This window comes from Eubalaena glacialis, chromosome 18 (genome assembly GCF_028564815.1).
Source record: "Eubalaena glacialis isolate mEubGla1 chromosome 18, mEubGla1.1.hap2.+ XY, whole genome shotgun sequence".
NCBI lineage: Eukaryota > Metazoa > Chordata > Mammalia > Artiodactyla > Balaenidae > Eubalaena > Eubalaena glacialis.
Window position 1 is genome coordinate 12619039 of NC_083733.1, and position 19237 is coordinate 12638275.

The window sequence follows — 19237 nt, forward strand, 5'->3', positions numbered from 1 at the left end:
GGTTTCCTGGAATCACAGGTGTGTGGGCAGGCCTTGGGCACACTGAGCCGGGGGTGGATGGTGAGGACCCCGAAGTTGGAGGTGGGAGCATGAGGTGAGAGGTGGGGGCCAAGGTCCCCCTTTATCTGCCTGTGCCCTTCCTGGTCACTCTTGGGAGGTGGACTAAGGAGGGGCCCTCCCGGACACCTGGTTCAGTGACGGTCCAAATTCAGGAGCAGAGTGAACTCTCAGAAGCCCCAAAACAGGTCACAGACACCATCAGCATGTCTTCCACTGGTTTATTGAGGCTTTGTGGAAGCAAGGTCAGCAGGGAGGCCAGGGTGAAGCCTGGTCGTCAGTTGGCTGCCAGGATCTGCTGCACCCAGGGGATGAGTGCAGTGACGCGGGCATACACGCCGGGTCTGGAGGTGGAGCACGTGCTGCTGCCCCAGGACACGATGCCCACCAGGGTCCAGGCTCTATTCTTCCGGCAGACCAGGGGGCCACCAGAGTCGCCCTGCAGGACAGGGAGGAGGGGGCTTGGATCTGGCAGTCCAGGTGGCCTGGCCCAGAGGCCCCTGAACGTTGTTCCCAGAGCCCAGTCCCAGGCCTGATAGCCAGTAGAAGCTCAAAACATGCATATGAGACGGATTACGAAAGAAACTTCAGCAGCTCCTGTGGTTTGTGCCCCCTGGAAGTCTGGGCCACCCCCTGGGGTGGGGTCCTATAACAGAGGCTCAATGGAGCAGGTTTGATTGATAGGAGCAAAGCATGGGTGGTGCTGGCCGTGGGGCTACTGTGAGGGAGGAAGGGCTGCCAGACCCCTTCTGGAGCCCTTCTGGGCCACCATGCTCTGCTCCCCAGGCTGTGCACTGCACAATTCCAGGAGGTGCCATTACTCAGACTTTGATATTAGTGGAATCTTGCAATATGGCGGCTCTGAGAACAGAGCCCCTTGCTCTGGCACCTCTCTGCTGAGGTCACTGATGACCCTCCAGGAGCCCTATCTTCCCAACTACTCAGGCAGGAATGCCCAGGGAGAGAGTGGCAGGCCCTAGAAAGAGGTCTGCCTGCTACTTCCATTTCCTCTCTCTTCGCCCAAGCCCTTGGCCTGGGCTTCGGCCTGAACCCACCCCAGGCTGGGAGGGAAGGGAGCCTGGAAGGCCATACCATGCAGGAGGAGATGCCGCTGGCGCCGGCGCAGACCATGCTGTTGGTGATCTTGCTGCCCCAGTATTGCTTGCAGTTGGTGTTGGACAGGAGGGGCAGAGTCGCCTGCTGCAGCCTGTCGGGGGTGTTGGCATCTGGAAGGGCAGGGTGGGTGGTTAGTGACTGCTGCCCCCACCTCCCACCTGGCCAGCCAGTGGTCTCTCATCACTCACTGGTGTGTTTGGTCAGGCCCCAGCCGGTCGTGGCGCACAGCATCCCGGCGGGGAAGTTATCGTTAGCTCTGGGCAGGCACACGGCGGACACGGTCTTGGAGAAGCGTGCAGGCGTGGCCAGCTTCAGCAGGGTGATGTCGTCGTTTTTGCTGTACGTGTTGTACCTGGGGTTCTTGAAAACCTGTGGGGCAGGGCCAGACAGCTGCCTTTGGGGTCTGGGAAGAAGCCGACCGGGGCAGAACCTGGCGCCAGGCTACCCCTCACGGCCTCAGTGCTCCTCCGTGGACAATGGCCTGTTCAACTCGGCAGCTCCTTCCATGGCCCCAGGAGCCCGAGGCCCAGGCCCAGGGTGCAGACCTTCCCCTCATGGAGCCTTGCACACCCTGCTTTCTGCTTTGCCCCATCATGATGGGGTATTGGGGTGACCGGGAGGAGCTGGGGCCCTGGGGGTTAGCCTGGGCAGCACACTCCCGAGGGCCCACCCTGCCTGGGGTCACACCTGGACCCCGGGGGCTGCCATACCTTGGCAATCTTCAACACCTGGATGTCCTCGGCATCTGAGCCCTGGTCAAACTCCCCGGCCACGACCAGATGGGAGGTTCTGGAGAGGGCCAGAGAAAGGAGTGGTTCCTGCCGTGAGGGGGGCATTTGGGGTGCAGGGTGCTTATGTGTGTGAGTGCACGCGTTTGCAGGCGTAATGCGCATGCGTGTCTTTGTGCGTCTGCACACACGGCTGTGGTGTCGATCAGAGATGGAAGCTCAGAATCTCAACTGGGCCTACAGCCCGCCATGTGTTTTCCCAGGGACCCCTAGGACACTGGAAGGACCTGGGTTTGCTACACATTTCCAAATAAGAAACTGGGAAATGAAGGCGTTAAAGGGCAAGTCCTCAGTACTGGAGGAAACCACCCCAAGGGGTTTCTTGGGGACCCCGGGCTCTCACCTGACCCCGCAGTGGGCGGCGGTGACCACCCAGTCCTTGCTGATGAGGGAGCCCCCGCAGAAGTGGAAGCCGGTGCTGTCCTGGAGGAAGATGGGGAGGGTCAGCCCCGCCCAGACACCAGCAAAACCAATCCGGGCAGCAGCCCCCAGCTGGGCTAATACCCCGGTGCATCCCCCTACTCGTGTGCAGAATTCCCCCCTCACCTGCAGGGACACCTGCCAGGGCCAGGAGCCGGGGACAGCGTCCTCCCCATTGACAATCTTGGACAGGCCGCTCAGCACAGGGTCGATGGCAGGGACCCCGCAGCCTGAGGGTGGAAGTATGGAGTGAGGGAGGGGTGGAGGCCAAGGTACCACCCAGGACTCACCGCCCCAGGAATACTCCAGGGACAATTTAGGCTGACATGTGCTCCAGCCCAGACAAGCCCCACAGGCTGAGCTTGAGGTGGTGGCAGGGCCAAAGCCTGGGCTGGGAGGCCCTATCACTGCCTACCTTAACCACTCTGAGTCTCAGTTTTCCCACCAGCAAAATGGGGATCTTACAGTTGCTAACCTCACAGAGTTGGTATAATAAGGATGAAAGATGCTTTGCCTTAGCAGACAAAGCAGGCAAAGCAGGAACTCGCTCAGTTCCTGGCACACAGTGAACAAAAGTTTAAAAGTTTAAGAGGGCTGGTTCAAGGGCATGAAAGGGCTGATGGGGGCCAAGACACACTTGCTCATCATCTGAGCCTGCTTGGGAGCCACCAACTATTCACAGAGCTTTTTGTCCCTCTGGAATTGCTCCCCCTCCTTGCACATGATGTGAGGCCCCAGGAAGGTCTACCTCCACCCCGGGGGCCTCACACTGGCTGGTCTGGTCCAGTCCTCCGAGCATCCTCATTGTAGAGATGGAGCTGGTGAGGCTCAGAGAGGGAGAAAGACTCGCTCAGGCTCACACCACCATGCACAACTGAACTGGGAGCAGGGACCCCGCTGCTCCTTGCTGGCCTTGGCGTTGGTGGGGCCAGCACCCCTTCCAGCAGCTGGTGGAAGGGTAGACAGCCTTCCCGGCCTCTGCCTGCCCTGGTGCTCACCAAAGGCCGTGCCCAGGAGGGCGCAGCAGGAGAGAAGCCAGAGGAAGGTCATGGTGCCGCAGTCAGGGAGGTGTAGGACGCCTGCCTGGAGGGCTCCGCATTATATCCTTGTGCACCAGGCTGTTATCTGAAGACCTTGAGGTGATAATCCCTTTCCTGGGCATGTGTCCCAGTGGGCAGGATATGCCAGAGCAGGGCTGGCATCAGGGCCTGGGATGGCAGCAGCTGGGGCCAGGATCTAGGGCAAAGTTGGTGCCAAACAAGGTGGCCCTCCACCCACAGCTAAGGGGAAGGGGACATTCAGGTTTCCTCCTCCAGGCCCTACCTCTAGAGGGGACCTGCGGGCAGTAGCCAGGCCTGGGCCGGATTTGAGCCCCAGCCAAGTATCTCATGGTCTGGAGGACCTTGGACAAGTAATTTAGTTGGTCTGCAGTTGTTCAAAACCCCATGGGCAGTGTGGTCAAGTAGGGGGAAGGGCAGGGACCAAAGCATGGTGAGGGCACAGGTGACCAGTGGGCTGGGGATGCTCCCCTAGTCTTAGGATGGCCAAGAAGGCTCAATGGCTCAGTTCAGTATCAGTGGCAGTCACGTGGGCTGGTTCAGAGGGCAAGTCGCCCACTGCCCGTTCACGTGGAGCCAGGCCCCTCCACCCAGGCATCCTGCCCTTGGAATTGAGTACATGGCATTCAGGTGCAGGACTGGGCCCAGGGCCAGCCAGGGGGCCTCTGCTATCATCCCAGCAAGAGCTTCTGGAGGCTACACCAGGCAGGAAAGCAGGGGGCAAGGAGGCCTGTTTCGGGTGGGCAGCAGGGCCCTTTCCCAGCAACTGGGAAACTGGGGAGGGAGAAATTTGAAGGTGAGGCTGCCAGGCACAGGGCAAGTACCCCAAAACACATAGGTAAAACGATATCTTATGGCTATTTTTAATTTCCATTGCATTGATGATTGTAGTGTGGTGGGTAACAGGTTTCAGCACAAAACAGCTGTGGGGCCTTGGGCAAGTTACCCTCTCTGATCCCATTTCTAAATATGTAAAATGGGGATCCTCAGAGCAAGGGTCCCGCTTTATGAAAGGGCACAGTCCATACTGAGTGTGCTGGGACCAGACCTAACACAATCCACGCTGGTCGGACCTGGTACTTCTCCTTCTTGACTTGCCTGTGGGGTCCCTTTGTGCGTTCTAGAAGACTGCCAATGACAGGGAGGGATGGCCACAGTGCATTAGGTGGGAAAGCAGGGCACGAAACAGGATGCAGAGTGTGGTCCCATCTGTATGAAACCCACCACTTGTCCAATTCCATCCATCCTATCAACCAGCGCTTACCAGGCCCCTGCGGGAACAGAACAAACAAAAGAAAGAAACACAAATTCCTGCCTTACAAGCTTAGGTGGGAAAGGGGTAGGGAGTTTATGGAAAACAGTTAAAAAAAAAAAAAAAAGTAAAATATACATTACTACCAGCTAAGGAGTTATCATTATCATTGTTATTATTATTATTATTATTAATACCGAGGCAGGAGGGCCTCACTCCGAAGGGGACATTAAGTTGCGACCTAAGAGTTTGCCAAGCTATCTGGGTGGAGACGGTGTCCAGGGAGAGGGAACAGGGAGGGCAAAGGCCTGGTGGAGGGAGCCTGGGTGGCACCAAGAGCCGAGAGGACACGAGGCAGGGCGGAGAGGCCAAGGGGCCGACAGAGGAGGGCCCTGGTGAAGGTACAGGGCTGTCCCGAGTGGCTGCCAAGATGCAAGGTGGCAGCCGCCGGGCCTGAGTGGGGGAGGGGCGTGGCCGGTGAGGGAGGGCACGCGGCGGCTCGAACCCACCCGTGGCTGTGGCCTTGGGAGCCGACAGCTGGCCCGGGTCCTGCCCGCCCAGTGCCCCCTGCTCACGGTTGCCAGAGACCTGGGAACTCGCGCAGCTGCGGGTTGGGGCGGGGAAGGTGGCCCCCCGCAGGTGCGTGACTCCTGCTGGGGGCGGGGCCAAAGCTGGCTGCCGCCGGGCGTGCGGACCTCCACCCGCCTCGCCCCCTCGCCTGGCGTATCGACCGGAGAGACTGCGCAGTCCGCAGACCCCCGGCCCCGAGGAAAAACGCTTAAGCGCAGAGTGTTAGGTGCCCCCCATTCTCCAAAACGCCGGGCCCTGAACTTCCTGCCTCTAGGCCTTTGCGCGCTCTGTTCCCTCCCTTTAGAAGGCCCACCGCCCTTCCGCCCCGGCCCTGGCCGTGAGCGCCTCCTTGTAGGCAGCAGTTCAGCCTTGGCTATGATTGGCCAGCGGCAAAGCAGGCATCAATCAGAGGCCATGGATGAGTCGATGGATCGCTGGACCCAGAAGTTGTTTAGCCAATCAGGTTTACAGTAAAGAACATTTTCCTGGGTTCCCTTTGTCGCTGATACTTTTCTCTCCCATCCTCGGGTTTGGAACCCTGCCTCATCTCTAGAATCCTGGAGCCCAGCCATCTCTGCTCATGCAAACTCCCAGGGAGAAGGTACAGCCTTGTTCGCGGGTTGTCTGCCACGTCAGAAAACCTTCACTCTGCACCTGTTACCTCGTTGCAGGTATGTGGCGTCTAGTGTGTTTAATGGGCAGTGCTGAAAGCAGCCCACGAACAGGTGTAACTCAAAGAAAGTCACTCAGGAGATGACCCAATGCCCGGGGACCCTCATGGGGGCGGCTCTCTCCCAGGCAGCCTGGGTTTGGGGAAAGAGCTTTGCTGGGGGCAGGGGGCCCTAATCCAATCCCTGCCCAGCCACCTCCTGCGATTTGGCCTTGGGGGTGGTGTTGTGTCAGGGTTCCAGGTCCTGACTGGGCGGCGGGGCAGTGCGCATGCGTCCCTCCAGGACCCGCATCTCTGAGACTGTGCCATCTTCCTCGAGGCAGGAACTCAGAAGTCAGTTTTCTTAGATGAAGGAGCTACTCCTCTTGAAGTCGTGCCACTGAGAGGGTCAAATCCCAACCCTCTGTTTTACTAAAAATAAGATATATTGAAGTATAATTTACACATGGTGAAATGCACAGATCTTAATTGAAGAGACGGATAAATTTTGACATATACATACCATAGTGTAACAAACGCCACAACCAAGATATAAAATATTATCACCCCCACCATACAGTATGCTGTCTTTGTGTCTGGATTCTTTCACTCCACCAAATGGTTTTGCGATTCACTTGTGTTCCTGTGTGTATCAGCAGTGTGTTCCTTCTTATTGCTGAGTGGTGTTTCACTTCATAAGCACACCACGCTTTATGCACCCATTCTCCGGCTAGGACATTTGGGCTGTTACCCCTCCCCCACCCCACTCCCTTTTTGCTCCTTGTAATCAAGTGATTCTCAGCCCTAAACATAGGCAGGCAAGAAATGTAGGTTTCTTTTTCTATTAGAGAATGAAATTTGAATTTCGATCCTTTATTCTGCCAGGAGTCTCACTGGAGAGTCTAACAAAGAGACTGTTTCTAAAGGTGTGGCCAGGGCTTAGGGAAACCATAAGGAGGTGCAAGTCAGCTTAGGGCTAGGGTCAGTGGGCCTGGAAACGCAAGAGTGGTTACCTGGCCCCTGGGGAGGGCGATATGCAAGGGGGAGGCCGCCAACAGGAGCTTGGCCTTTGTGGAAATCAGTGAAGACCACCCAAATGAGAACGAGTAGAGGCTGTTTATTCAGAGCTTGCTATAGCCTGGGAGTCAGGCAGCATCACTTGCAGCATCACTTTTCCATTCCCACCAGTAATGTATGAGGATTCCAATTTCTACACAACCTTGCCAAAACTTATTTTCCATTAAAAAAATTATAGGTGTGAAGGGATATCTCACTGTTTTTTTTTTCAATTTTCAAAATTGTGCTAAAATACATATAATATAAAATTTACCATCTTAATCATTTTTAAGTGGACAGCTCGGAATGTACTAAGTGCATTCATATTGTTGTGCAACCATCACCGCCATCCATCTCCAGAACTCTTTTTTAATTGAAGTGCAGTTGATGTACAATATTGTATGTTACAGGTGTACAATATAGTGATTCACAATTTTTAAAGGTTATACTCCATTTATAGTTATTGTAAAATATTGGTTGTATTTCTCATGTTGTACAATGTGTCCTTGTAGCTTTTTTGTTTTTTCCTTCCCCCGCCCACCATGGCATGGGGGGAGGGTCTTAGTTCCCCTGACCAAGGATTGAACCTGTGCCCCCTGCAGTGGGAGCGAGGGGTCTTAACCACTGGACCACCAGGGAAATCCCCCATGGAACTTATTTTATACATAATAGTTTGTACCTCTTAATCCTCTACCCCTATATTGCCCCTCCCCCCAGAACTCTTCTCATCTTGCAAAACTGAAACTCTATATCCATTAATCTATAACTCTCCTACCCCCAGCCCCAGGCAACTGGTGTTGAATTGACTATCCTCAGTACCTGGTATAAGTGGGACCATACAGTATTTGTCTTTTTGTGATTAGCTTATTTCACTTGGCATAATGTCCTCCAGGTTCATCCATGATGTAGCATATGTCAGAATTTTCTTCCTTTTTGGGTCTGAATAATACTCCATTGTTTATATATATACCACATTTGGTTTATTCATTCATTGGTCAATGGATACTTGGGTTGCTTCCTCATTTTAGCTACTGTAAATAATACTGCTATAAATATGGGTGTACAAATATCTTTTTTTAATATTTATTTTTTTAAGTGAAGTAGACTTGATTTACAATGTTGTGTTAATTTTGCTGTACAGCAAAGCGACTCAGTTATACACATATGTACATTCTTTTTTTAAAATAATTAATTAATTAATTAATTTATGGCCGTGTTGAGTCTTCGTTGCTGCACACGGGCTTTCTCTAGTTGTGGCGAGCTGTGGCTGCTCTTTGTTGCGGTGCGTGGGCTTCTCATTGTGGTGGCTTCTCTTGTTGCAGAGCACGGGCTCTAGGCGCGCGGGCTTCAGTCGTTGTGGCACGCGGGCTCAGTAGCTGTGGCTTGTGGGCTCTATAGCGCAGGCTCAGTAGTTGTGGCGCACGGGCTTAGTTGCTCCACGGCATGTGGGGTCTTCCTGGACCAGGGCTTGAACCCATGCCCCCTGCACTGGCAGGCGGATTCTTAACCACTGTGCCACCAGGGAAATCCCTATACATTCTTTTTTTTTTTTTTTTTTAAAGAGTAAATACTTTTTTTTTTTTTTAATTTATTTATTTATTTTTGGCTGTGTTGGGTCTTCGTTTCTGTGCGAGGGCAAGTGGGGACCACTCTTCATCGCGGTGCGTGGGCCTCTCACTATTGTGGCCTCTCTTGTTGCGGAGCACAGGCTCCAGACGCGCAGGCTCAGTAGTTGTGGCTCACGGGCCTAGTTGCTCCGTGGCATGTGGGATCTTCCCAGACCAGGGCTCGAACCCGTGTCCCCTGCATTGGCAGGCAGATTCTCAACCACTGCGCCACCAGGGAAGCCCTACATTCTTTTTTTATATTCTTTCCATTATGGTTTATCCCAGGATATTGAATATAGTTCCCTGTGTTATACAGTAGGACCTTGTTGTTTATCCATTCTATATGTAATAGTTTGCATTTACTAACCCCAAACTCCCACTCCATCCCTCTCCCCTCCCCCTCCCCCTTGGCAACCACAAGTCTGTTCTCTATGTCTGTGAGTCTGCTTCTGTTTTGTAGATAGGTTCATTTGCGGCATATTTTAGATTCCACGTATAAGTGATAGCATATGGTAGTTATTTGTCTTTCTCTTTCTGACTTATTTCACTTAGTATGATAATCTCTAGCTGCATCCATGTTGCTGCAAATGGCATTATTTTGCTCTTTTTTATGGCTGAGTAATATTCCATTGTGTATATGTACCACATCTTCTTTATCCATTCATCTGTCAGTGGACATTTAGGTTGTTTCCATGTCTTGGCTATTGTGAATAGTGCTGCTATAAACATAGAGGTGCATATATCATCTTGAATTATAGTTTTGTCCGGATATATGCCCAGGAGTGGGATTGCTGGATCATATGGAAATTCTATTTTTAGTTTTCTGAGGAACCTCCATACTGTTTTTCATAGTGGCTGCACCAATTTACATTCTCACCAACAGTGTAGGAGGGTTCCCTTTTCTCTACACCCTCTCCAGCATTTGTTATTTGTAGACTTTTTAATGATGGCCTTTCTGACCAGTGTGAGGTGGTACCTCATTGTAGTTTTGATTTGCATTTCTCTAATAATTATCGATGTTGTGCATCTTTTCATATGCCTATTGGCCATGTGGATGTCTTCTTTGGAGAAATGTCTCCCCCCAGCCCCAGGCAACAAGCACTGAATTTGGCTATTCTAAGTACCTGATGTAAGTGGGATCACACAGTATTTGTTTTTTTGTGATTAGCTTATTTCACTTGGCATAATGTCCTCCAGGTTCATCCATGATGTAGTATATGTCAGAATTTTCTTTCTTTTTGGGTCTGAATAATATTCCATTGTGTGTGTGTGTGTGTGTGTATATATATATATATATATATATATATATATACCACATTTTGTTTATTCATTCTTCAGTCAATGGACACTTGGGTTGCTTCCATGTTTTAGCTACTGTAAATAGTGTTGCTATGAACATGGGGGTACAAATATCATTTTGAGACCCTCCTTTTAATTCTTTTGAATATATACCCAGAAGTGGAATTGTGGGATCATACGGTAAATCTATTTTTAATTTTTTGAGGAATTACCATATTGTTTTACACAGTGGCTGCACCATTTCACATTCTCATCAACAGTGCACAAGTGTTCCAATATCTCCACATCCTCTCCAATTCTTATTAATTTCTGTTTTTTTTGTTGTTTATATTAACCAAACTAATGAGTGTGAAGTGATACCTCGCTGTGGTTTTGACTTGCATTTCCCTAAAGACTGGTGATTTTGATCACTTTTTTATGTGCTCATTGGCCATCTGTGTGACTCCTCAATATTTATGATCACCACTGATGCTGTAGGAACTTAGTGCCCCAGCCACGTGACCGCCAGGGCCTGTTTCCACCTGCATTTCAGCCTCTGCCGCCTCCCATGTTAATTTGAGTAATTGTGATGCCACTGCGTGCCGTGGGCCACCAGGTCTCATCTTCCCCGGCAAAGTTGTCCATGGACCACTCCAGTGGGTGAGCTAACCAATCCCAGAATCCCGTGTTCAGTGGTCCTCGGGCCACAGTTACTGTATCAGTCATGGTCGTGCCTGAGAAAAGGTGGCACGTTCAAACTGGGTTATTTGAGGAAAGTTTGAATAAAGGGAATTTTTACAAAGGTGTGGGCAGGGTTTAGGGAACCAACAAAGGATAGTGAGGTACACAGGGTTCTAGCAACAATGGGGACACACCTAGAGCTGAAGGGACACAGCAGGAGCAGCTGTGGAACCCAGCAAGGGTGGCTGTGCAGACAGGGCCACCTGAAATGAGCCGAGCCATCCGTGGCCTCTGCAGAGGGAGACAGCCAGCCCACAGCAGCCTCCCAGGGAGGGAACCCAGAGAATAAATACCCGACTTCTCTCTCCTCCCCCGTCTCCGGCTCTGACCCCAACAGGAAACCTGAGAGCCTGGGAAGCTGTTCTGCAGTCTCGTCCCTGAGGGTCAGTCTTGCTGGAGGCCAGCAAGGTGGAGAAGGTTGGAGAGTGGATCTGAAGGGGAAAACGGAAGACATCCACAACCATTCTTACAGCTATTCTGTATCACTTAAGATGCTGTTCGTAATAGAACACGTGGCTAACAGTGGCTAAACAACAGTGGTTTGCTTTTCTCACACAGCAGGGATCTGGAGGTGTGCAGTTGTAGGCTTTTGCGCAGCACTGGGCGATGGTGTGGTTCTGGTCAGGGTCTTTCTTCTCTGGTCTCAAGATGGCGGCCAAGGCGCCAAGCACCACATCCCCTCAGGACTCAGCCAAAGTGCAGGAGGAGAAGCGCTGGGTTTCTCCTCACCTCTTTGCCTCCACGGGATTATGTTCATCAGAGCTCTCCCCCCGCCCCCGCCGCCCCCAGAGCTGGGGTGGGGTGACCCTCCAGGGGAACCCTCCACGAGGACAAGAAGGGGGAGATGGCTTTAGGTGAGTGGCAAAGGCTGTCCCTCCTTGTGACAGGACGGTCACCCTGCTCCCAGGGAGTACTCACCTCGTGGTCTGGTTTGAACGAGGGGATGGATGGGGCAAAAAGGAATCGTTCAAAGTAAAAAACACACCAGCAAATGTGCACCAATCTCTGTGGGCCAGGGGAACGCTCCCTCCCCTGTGATATACCCTCCAAGGCCATATCCCTCCTGTACTCTACTCCGCCAAGAGTTTACTTTCCCAACAGACCTCAAGAGCCAGTGACCTCAGGCTGCTTCCGTTTTCTGCTCTGGAAAAGTCCCCGAGGCAAGGAAAATACAAATGTCTTTGCTACCTGCTTGGAATGAGTGAAGGAAAAACAAAACAAAACAGCAAATGTTAATATTTACATAAATTACCTTGGCCTGGAATTCAATATGGATTCCTTATGCTCAAAGCCAGGGCTGACATCCCTGGCCTGAATCCAGTCTGTTAAAATATCGAAAAGCTTCAGACCCACTTACCAAGCAGCTGCTGGCCCCAGTCTGTTTGCCCCCTGAAATTTGGCTGTCTCCGCCCTCCCCCAGAGAACAGGGCTCAGGGCCTCCGCGGGCCAGGCCCTGCCGAAGCCACTGTTCTCCCTGGTCAGAGCTCCTGCTCACCAGTGGTTAAATAGTTTGAACATCCCCCTGCAGAGAACGCACGACTCTAAAACAAAACTAAATTTACAACTCAAAAACAAAACTAAAGTTACAACTCAGAGACAAAACTTCAAAGCTAATCAAGTCCAAATCAAGACCTGTGACACTGTCCTGCTTGCTCTGACCCACTTCTCCCTAGATGACCATGACCCTGTGACCACAGAGCCCCGGAGGCCTTGGAAGTAGATGCAGTTCACCCAGTCAGCACATTTTCCTTCTCAAACTGGCTCAGCGGTGAGGCCCAGGCTGGATTGTCCAGAGCAGCAGCTTTCCGGACCCTCTCCAGGTTTCTCAGACTCACTGTGTTCTTTTCTTGTTTGTTTCGTGTCTGTGTCTCTCACTGGGGTCTTGGACCCACGAGGGCAGGGGTGCCCTGTGCTCTGTTCCTGTGGGTGCTCTGGTGTCCAGATAGGCGCTGTCCCAGGGGAGAGAAGGAACTTGTGCCCATGGTGCTGAGAAGTCTTCTGGCCTCCACTTCCGGCAGATGCATCACTGGTGTATTACCTACATCTGTCCTCTTATTGTTCTGTGACAATTAAAATCGTTTTTCTGTTTTCCCCATGTGTCATTTGATGGTGTGAAATCAAAGCCCCATTTTGTATGAAACTCAAGCGTTATGCAATGACCAGTTCCTTAGGTTGAGAATTATCATAGGAGAAGAGAATTCGTTTGAGCTCAGCGGCAGATAAGGGACAGCCAGTCAGCATATTTGCCAGCCTGTGACCCACCCACGGCCACCCATGGGGGCGATTCCTTCATGCCTACATGTGTCCTCATGCAGGCTCTGAAGCTGCTTGGTTGGGCTGGTTTCGAGGTGACCCTCTGGATGACACAGCATCTCTGTATGATACTGAACTTAAAAAAAATATATTTATTTATTTATTTATTTGCTGCGCCACGAGGCATGTAGGATCACAGCGTGTGGGATCTTAGCTCCCTGACCAGGGATTGAACCCGTGCCTCCTGCAGTGGAAGCACGGAGTCCTAACCACTGGGCCGCCAGGGAAGTCCCATCCCGATACTGTATTTTTAGATGAGTCTCACATTGAAAACCCTCTTCGCTGAGAACGCGAGGCCCCCAGTGATGACCAGCTGGGATCCTTTGGACCCCACGGTGGGATTGCCTGTACTGAGGAGCTGGGAATCCTCCCTGGTGCACTGGGAGTGGCAGAGCCCCCGGCCCTGCATTCTGGTTGCAGAGCTGGGCTATGCAGGGCCTGAGCTCCCAGCCTGGACACTGGCCTGGCCCGCAGTGTCCTGGGGATGCCAGGCGTTGCCAGGGTTCCTGGGTGACATTGTGCCAGGGCAGCTGCCCTTTTCCCAGGGGCTGGATGTCCCCGGCTGAGAGCCAGTACAGGCTTCGAGGGGGGCTCGGTTCCCCCCCACCGGCCCCGCTTATCGCCCGAGGTTCCTGGATAACAGGAGGGTGGCTCTCAGGCCTCTCTGGCTGGGCTGGGCCTGTGGGATCCCAGGGGAGGTAAAAGGAGCCGCTGGGGCAGGTGCCCCATATCTCCCTGACTGTAGCAGCATGGCCTTTCTCTGGCTCCTCTCCTGCTTCGCCCTCGTGGGGGCCGCCTTCGGTGAGTGCTGGGGCTGGGAGCGCCAGCCAGGTCTGGGAGGGGGCTGAGGAGTAGTTCCCTGAGCCCCTAATGGCACCGCAGCTAGGCCCCATCAGAGGCTTGAGGGGCTCTGTCCGGAGCAACCTGGGGGCCTGGCCAAGAGGGAGATCGGAACCCCCTTCCCTGCTCCCTTGGGCCTCACATCCCAACAGGCAATCTAGCCTGCAGGGAGGAGAGGGGTCCTTCTGGAGCTTTCTGAGCCCTCACACCCTGCACTGGAAGGGTGGAAAGGCTAGTCTGGGCCGCACTGAGATCTGAGGCCCCAGAAGTGGCTCAAGTTGGGGAGCTGTGGGCAGAGAAGGGTGTGGTAGCAAGAGCCCTCCCACGGCCTCCACCTGGGGTTTTTATTTACTGTTCTGGGCACTTGCTAAGCGTTTCATTTTCTATTAAAAAAAGAAGAAGAAATAGTGAAAAATACAAAAAATAATATGACATCCATGTACCTTCCATTGGGATTTAGCAAATGTTATCTTTTTCCAGATTTGCTTCAGGTATTTCTTTTTAAAACATAAAACAGATGCAGCTGAAGTCCCCTCTCCTCCTCGGAAGGTGATCCCTATTCTGAGCTCACTGTGTATCATTTCTGTGTGGGATTTTACAAATTTACTACACATTCATAAATCCATAAACACAGTATAACATTTGTAAAAACTTACATGAACTGTATTATCCGCTACATCAGGTTTATAACCTGCCTTTTCCCACCTGGGTAGTTTTAGATTTATCCCTGTTAATATGAAGACCCAGCTCGTTCACTTTAATCGCTGTAAAACACTCAGCTGTGTGAATACATCACAGCTGATATTCTAATCTTCTTGCTATTACAAAAAAATGGATTATGTTGATGACATATGTTTTGGTGATAACAACCTTCAGTGAGTGGCTGGTGCATACCCCTGTCCCCACGGGCAGGATGCTGGTCTGGGCATGCAGCAAGGCCTGCATGACCCCCAGGTGGCCTGGCTGGTCGTAAGGGCTGTACCTGCCCAACTTTCCTTACTGTGGCCAAATTGTAAAACCTGTATACAGGTGCCGAGAACTCACCTGGTCCTGACACAGCAAATGCGTCACGGACACATTAAGTACACCTGACTTTTCTCATTGTTTTGTGACAATTCAGGTCCTTTGTTTTCGGTTTCCTCAATGTGTCCTTTTACAGCGTGGAATCAAAGTCCCGTTTTATTAAATAATTAACTAAAACTTTATACAATGAAGAGTTCCTGAAATCTCTGGGAATAGAGAATTCAGTGTAAAACATACTCGCATCGGCTATCAGAATTCTGGGTTCCCCAGGGGCTGGGGTTATCAGATTTTAATTCCATACCCCCCAGGCCCCACCTATCTAATGGGTGAGCTTTGACTTGTGAGGTGAGATTGTTTGCTCCCCAGTTTACTGAGGAAAATGATCATCAGGGATTCAGTGACGGGTCTGAGGCTTCACAGCAAGGAAGGGTGGGCCTAGGAGTCCAGGCAGGACAGTCCGATTACTCAGCCTGTTTTCTGTTCTTTCAGGCAGGGTGGCCCTGGGTGGGAGCAGCCCTGTTCCTCTGTATCCCTGGATGGGACACTGGGGTCAGCAGGCTGTATGTGGGGATCCTTGAGCCCACAGGTGGGAGGCACCAGGAGAAGTTTTTTGGAGGACGGGGGAGTGTGGCAGAGGGTCCTGAGTCAGCCTGGGCAGCTGAGCTACAAACCAGGGTTTCTGCAGACTGGCTCTGGGTCTCAAACCTTCTTCCCCGTCCCGTCGCCCTCCTCAGGCTGCGGGGTCCCCGCCATCGACCCTGTGCTGAGCAGCCTGTCCAGGATCGTCAACGGGGAGGACGCTGTGCCCGGATCCTGGCCCTGGCAGGTGTCCCTGCAGGTGAGGGGGAGGCTGAGGAGGGGCAGGTTAGACAGGGAGGGGTCAGGCAGGAGAGGCAAGGCTGACTCTCCCTCCCCCCGTCTCCGCAGACCAGCTCCGGCTTCCACTTCTGCGGGGGCTCCCTCATCAGCGAGGACTGGGTGGTCACCGCCGCCCACTGCGGTGTCAAGTGAGGCCCCGGGCTCAGGGTTCTGCTTCGGGCTCCAGTCTGGGGTGGGGGAGGGGAGTAGGGTACATCCTCAGTCCTCAACCCCCATGTGATTCCCCTAGAACCTCCAACCTGGTGGTGGCCGGGGAGTTTGACCAGGGCTCAGACGCCGAGAACATCCAGGTCCTGAAGATCGCCAAGGTACGCCCAGGCCCTGCTGGGCCGGCCCGGGATCAGCCGCGGGGCTGCAGGCAGGGGCAGGGGGACGAAGACCCTTCGGCCGCTTGAGAGACAGGAGCCAAGCACGGATGAGGCCGGTCTCAGGAGTCTCATTCCGGGCTCCAATGGGTCTGTTTCCGCTGAATGGATCGCCAGGAAAGGAGCTGGTCTCCTTGAAACCTGCAGATCCCCGACTTAACCCAGGGCCTCACCTCGTCTTTCTGGGCCCCACCCGCAGGTTTTCAAGAACCCCAAGTTCAGCATGCTCACCGTCCGTAACGACATCACCCTGCTGAAGCTGGCCACGCCCGCGCGCTTCTCCAAGACCGTGTCCCCCGTGTGCCTGCCCAGCGCCAACGATGACTTCCCCGCCGGGATGCTGTGCGTCACCACGGGCTGGGGCAAGACCCGGTACAACGGTGAGTGGGCCATGGCCTTTCCACCCACGAGGCGTGTCCGGGGTAGGGGCTGCCTGAGCCACAGGAGTCTCCAGGTGGGACAGGTATGGCTCTTTTTAAAATGTTTTGGTCTAAATTCCTATACAGTCATCAATATTTCCATTTCTTTATTTAAAACCCTCTTAATGAAAACCCTACCAGACATGAATAAAAATGAGGGTTAATAATATATACGTAAACAGTTTCTGAAGAAACACCTAAGTACCAGTAAGTCTCGCCCCCTCTCACCTGCAAGGAGATGGACAGCCCGGATTTCCCTCCAGACTGAGGAGGGCGGTGCGTCCAGCGGCCCTGAAGTCTGGGCCCGGAGTCCAATGTCCCGGTCGGGTTCGGGCCTGAGCGCCCAGGTGCCCCCCCTCCGCAGGTTCTTCCTCGGCGTCCTGAGTTCTTCTGCCCCGGCCACGGCCCACCGGCTGGTCCCGTAACAGGACAGAGGCAGCCGGGAAAGGGCAGCAGGAGGGAGGTGCTCCCTCGGGGGTCCCCTCCAGTGTCCCCAGTCAGAAGGACGTCCATCCCCTTCCCTGGGGAGGAAGGCCGGCCCCTCCGCCCACACACAGTGGCCGGCAGGGCCCAGAGCGCACGGGGCTCCGAGGCAGGACTTGTTGCAACAACTGCTGGAAGCACAGTCCCCGCTGCCTGGTGTGGAATTGCAGAGGAGCCGCGTCCCAGACTCTTTGAAGGTGTCAGGGAAGGCTCGAAGCTCGGTGTCCACGATCATCGTGACGGAGGAAGACGAGCACCGTGCAGGGGGAGGGCAGGGCTCAGGCGGCCCCTCGTCTCTTCTCCCCAGGGGCGGGCTGGTGGGATGAGGGGCCCTGACCCCATGCCCTCTGTCCTTGCAGCTCCCAAGACCCCCGACAAGCTGCAGCAGGCGACCCTGCCCATCGTGTCCAACGCCGACTGCAGGAAGTACTGGGGCAGCAAGGTCACCGACGTGATGATCTGTGCGGGCGCCAGCGGCGTCTCCTCCTGCATGGTACGGCCTGGCTCCGCCACCCTGCCCGCCCTCACTGACCGTGCCTCCCCTGGCCAGGCCAGGAGGCCCACTCCTCTCTGCCATGACCTGTCTAACTTCATGCCCTGCCCAGTGCCCCAGTGAAGGGCTGGACTAGCCCTATCAGATGCCCCTGGTGAGGGCTGGCTCTGGCCAGGTGTGGTGTGGGGCTTCCCAGGGGTGTTTAATCTCACACCAACCCCACGAGCTGGACGCTTCGGCCTATTTTCAGATGATGAGGAGGCTGAGAGGATAAGCCACCTGCCCCAGGCCCTCCAGGAGTAGGTGGCCGAGCTGGGGCTGCCATTTGAGCAGATCTGAGTCTCTTGTGCACAACCACTGGGTCCCCACTTGTGCTTTGTCTGCACCCCCTGGACTTGCCAGGTCCGGGCACACCAGGGCCCTGGTACTCCCTTTCAGGCTTGAACACAAGTCCTATCTCCTCCTACAGGGTGACTCTGGTGGCCCCCTGGTCTGCCAGAAGGATGGAGCCTGGAACCTGGTGGGCATCGTGTCCTGGGGCAGTGGCACCTGTTCCACATCAACTCCTGCTGTGTACGCCCGTGTTACTGCACTCATCCCCTGGGTGCAAAAGATCCTGGCCGCCAACTGAGCCCAGGGCTCCTGCCATCCCAACCCTGAGAGTCCCCAATAAAAGCATCTGTCTGCACATGTCTCCCTGTGTGGCCTGGACGACGTGGGGCTGCAGTGGTCCCCGTCACCCACCAAGGGGAGGTGTTCTTGCTCCCTTTCCAGGCCGCCAGCACTCCAGCAACCCCCCTCTCAGGAAGGGGTTCTGCGGCTCCTCTAACCCTAAACTCTCACTCTATCCCTCTGAGTCTTTGTATCTCATCCTCCCTGCTCAGGACTCCATCCTGGAGTAGAACCCAGGGACTAATTGCTGGAGCCAGCTTGGCCCATGGAGCTTTCTGGAAGGCAGGCGTCTCGGCCAGGCTGTGCAGTCCCCGGAGATGGGCATTGGGAAGGCAGGGTGGGACTGTGGAGATGGTCTTTCTATCCTCCTTGGTTCTTCACCTGCACATTTCTGCAAGACCCGTTTATCCCGACGATTCCTGTGCTCTCTGTCATAGATGGGCCTGGAGCAGGCATCTATTGCCCACAGAGCACTGGGTTTAGGGGAGAAGCAGACAGAATTACGACAGTTCATTTCCCATTTTATCCTCCCACAGCCAGACCTGTAGCCTCCACAATCAGTCACAGCACCACACATCGGTCATATACAACCCCAGTTCACATCATCCTCTCCCAGGTCCCATATCTTGATGTTTCTTTCCCTCTAGAGTTTCTACAAGGCTAGTCTTTGGGAAGGCAGCTGGTAGTCCACACTAACCGGGCATCTGGGAAGGAATGGCATTGGCCTCCCTGCTGCATTTCCCTTTCAGTATTCTTCCTAATATCTTTCTCTTCCTGGTGGAATTTTAGGTGTTCTGATAGTGGGTCATAATATGTTGAAACTAAGGTTACACATACGATTTAATTACTAGGGACACGGAAAAAAGCCCCCAGATAGCTGAACCTGATTTGGAGAAGGAACATGTGAAAGGGAGAAAAGAAAAATGAGAGAGAAGCGTTGGGCAGAGGAGTGGGGTCACAAAGTAAAGTGTTTAAAATATTATTTAAGGGGCTTCCCTGGTGGTGCAGTGGTTGAGAATCTGCCTGCCAATGCAGGGGACACAGGTTCGAGCCGTGGTCTGGGAAGATCCCACATGCCGCGGAGTAACTAGGCCCGTGAGCCACAATTACTGAGCCTGCGCGTCTGGAGCCTGTGCTCCGCAACAAGAGAGGCCGCGA

General features: G+C 53.6%; 2 protein-coding genes across 2 annotated transcripts; one reads left to right on the forward strand and one right to left on the reverse strand.

The window, feature by feature from the left end:
• Positions 1 to 334: 334 nt before the first annotated feature.
• LOC133078339 (chymotrypsinogen 2) lies at positions 335 to 3431 on the reverse strand. Its single transcript, XM_061173352.1, has 7 exons — positions 3380 to 3431; positions 2508 to 2611; positions 2305 to 2384; positions 1884 to 1962; positions 1362 to 1542; positions 1150 to 1283; positions 335 to 496 (listed from the first exon to the last, which is right to left on the reverse strand). Exons 1-7 carry the CDS (start codon positions 3429 to 3431, stop codon positions 335 to 337), a joined length of 792 nt encoding a protein of 263 aa, XP_061029335.1.
• A 1624-nt stretch (positions 3432 to 5055) lies between these two features.
• LOC133078142 (chymotrypsinogen B) lies at positions 5056 to 18089 on the forward strand. The gene is made up of 8 exons (XM_061173058.1): positions 5056 to 5128; positions 5815 to 5932; positions 15503 to 15606; positions 15696 to 15775; positions 15877 to 15955; positions 16212 to 16392; positions 17274 to 17407; positions 17877 to 18089. The coding sequence occupies exons 2-8, from the start codon at positions 5842 to 5844 to the stop codon at positions 18036 to 18038; spliced, it is 831 nt and encodes a 276-aa protein (XP_061029041.1). The 5' UTR covers positions 5056 to 5128; positions 5815 to 5841; the 3' UTR covers positions 18039 to 18089.
• Positions 18090 to 19237: the final 1148 nt, after the last annotated feature.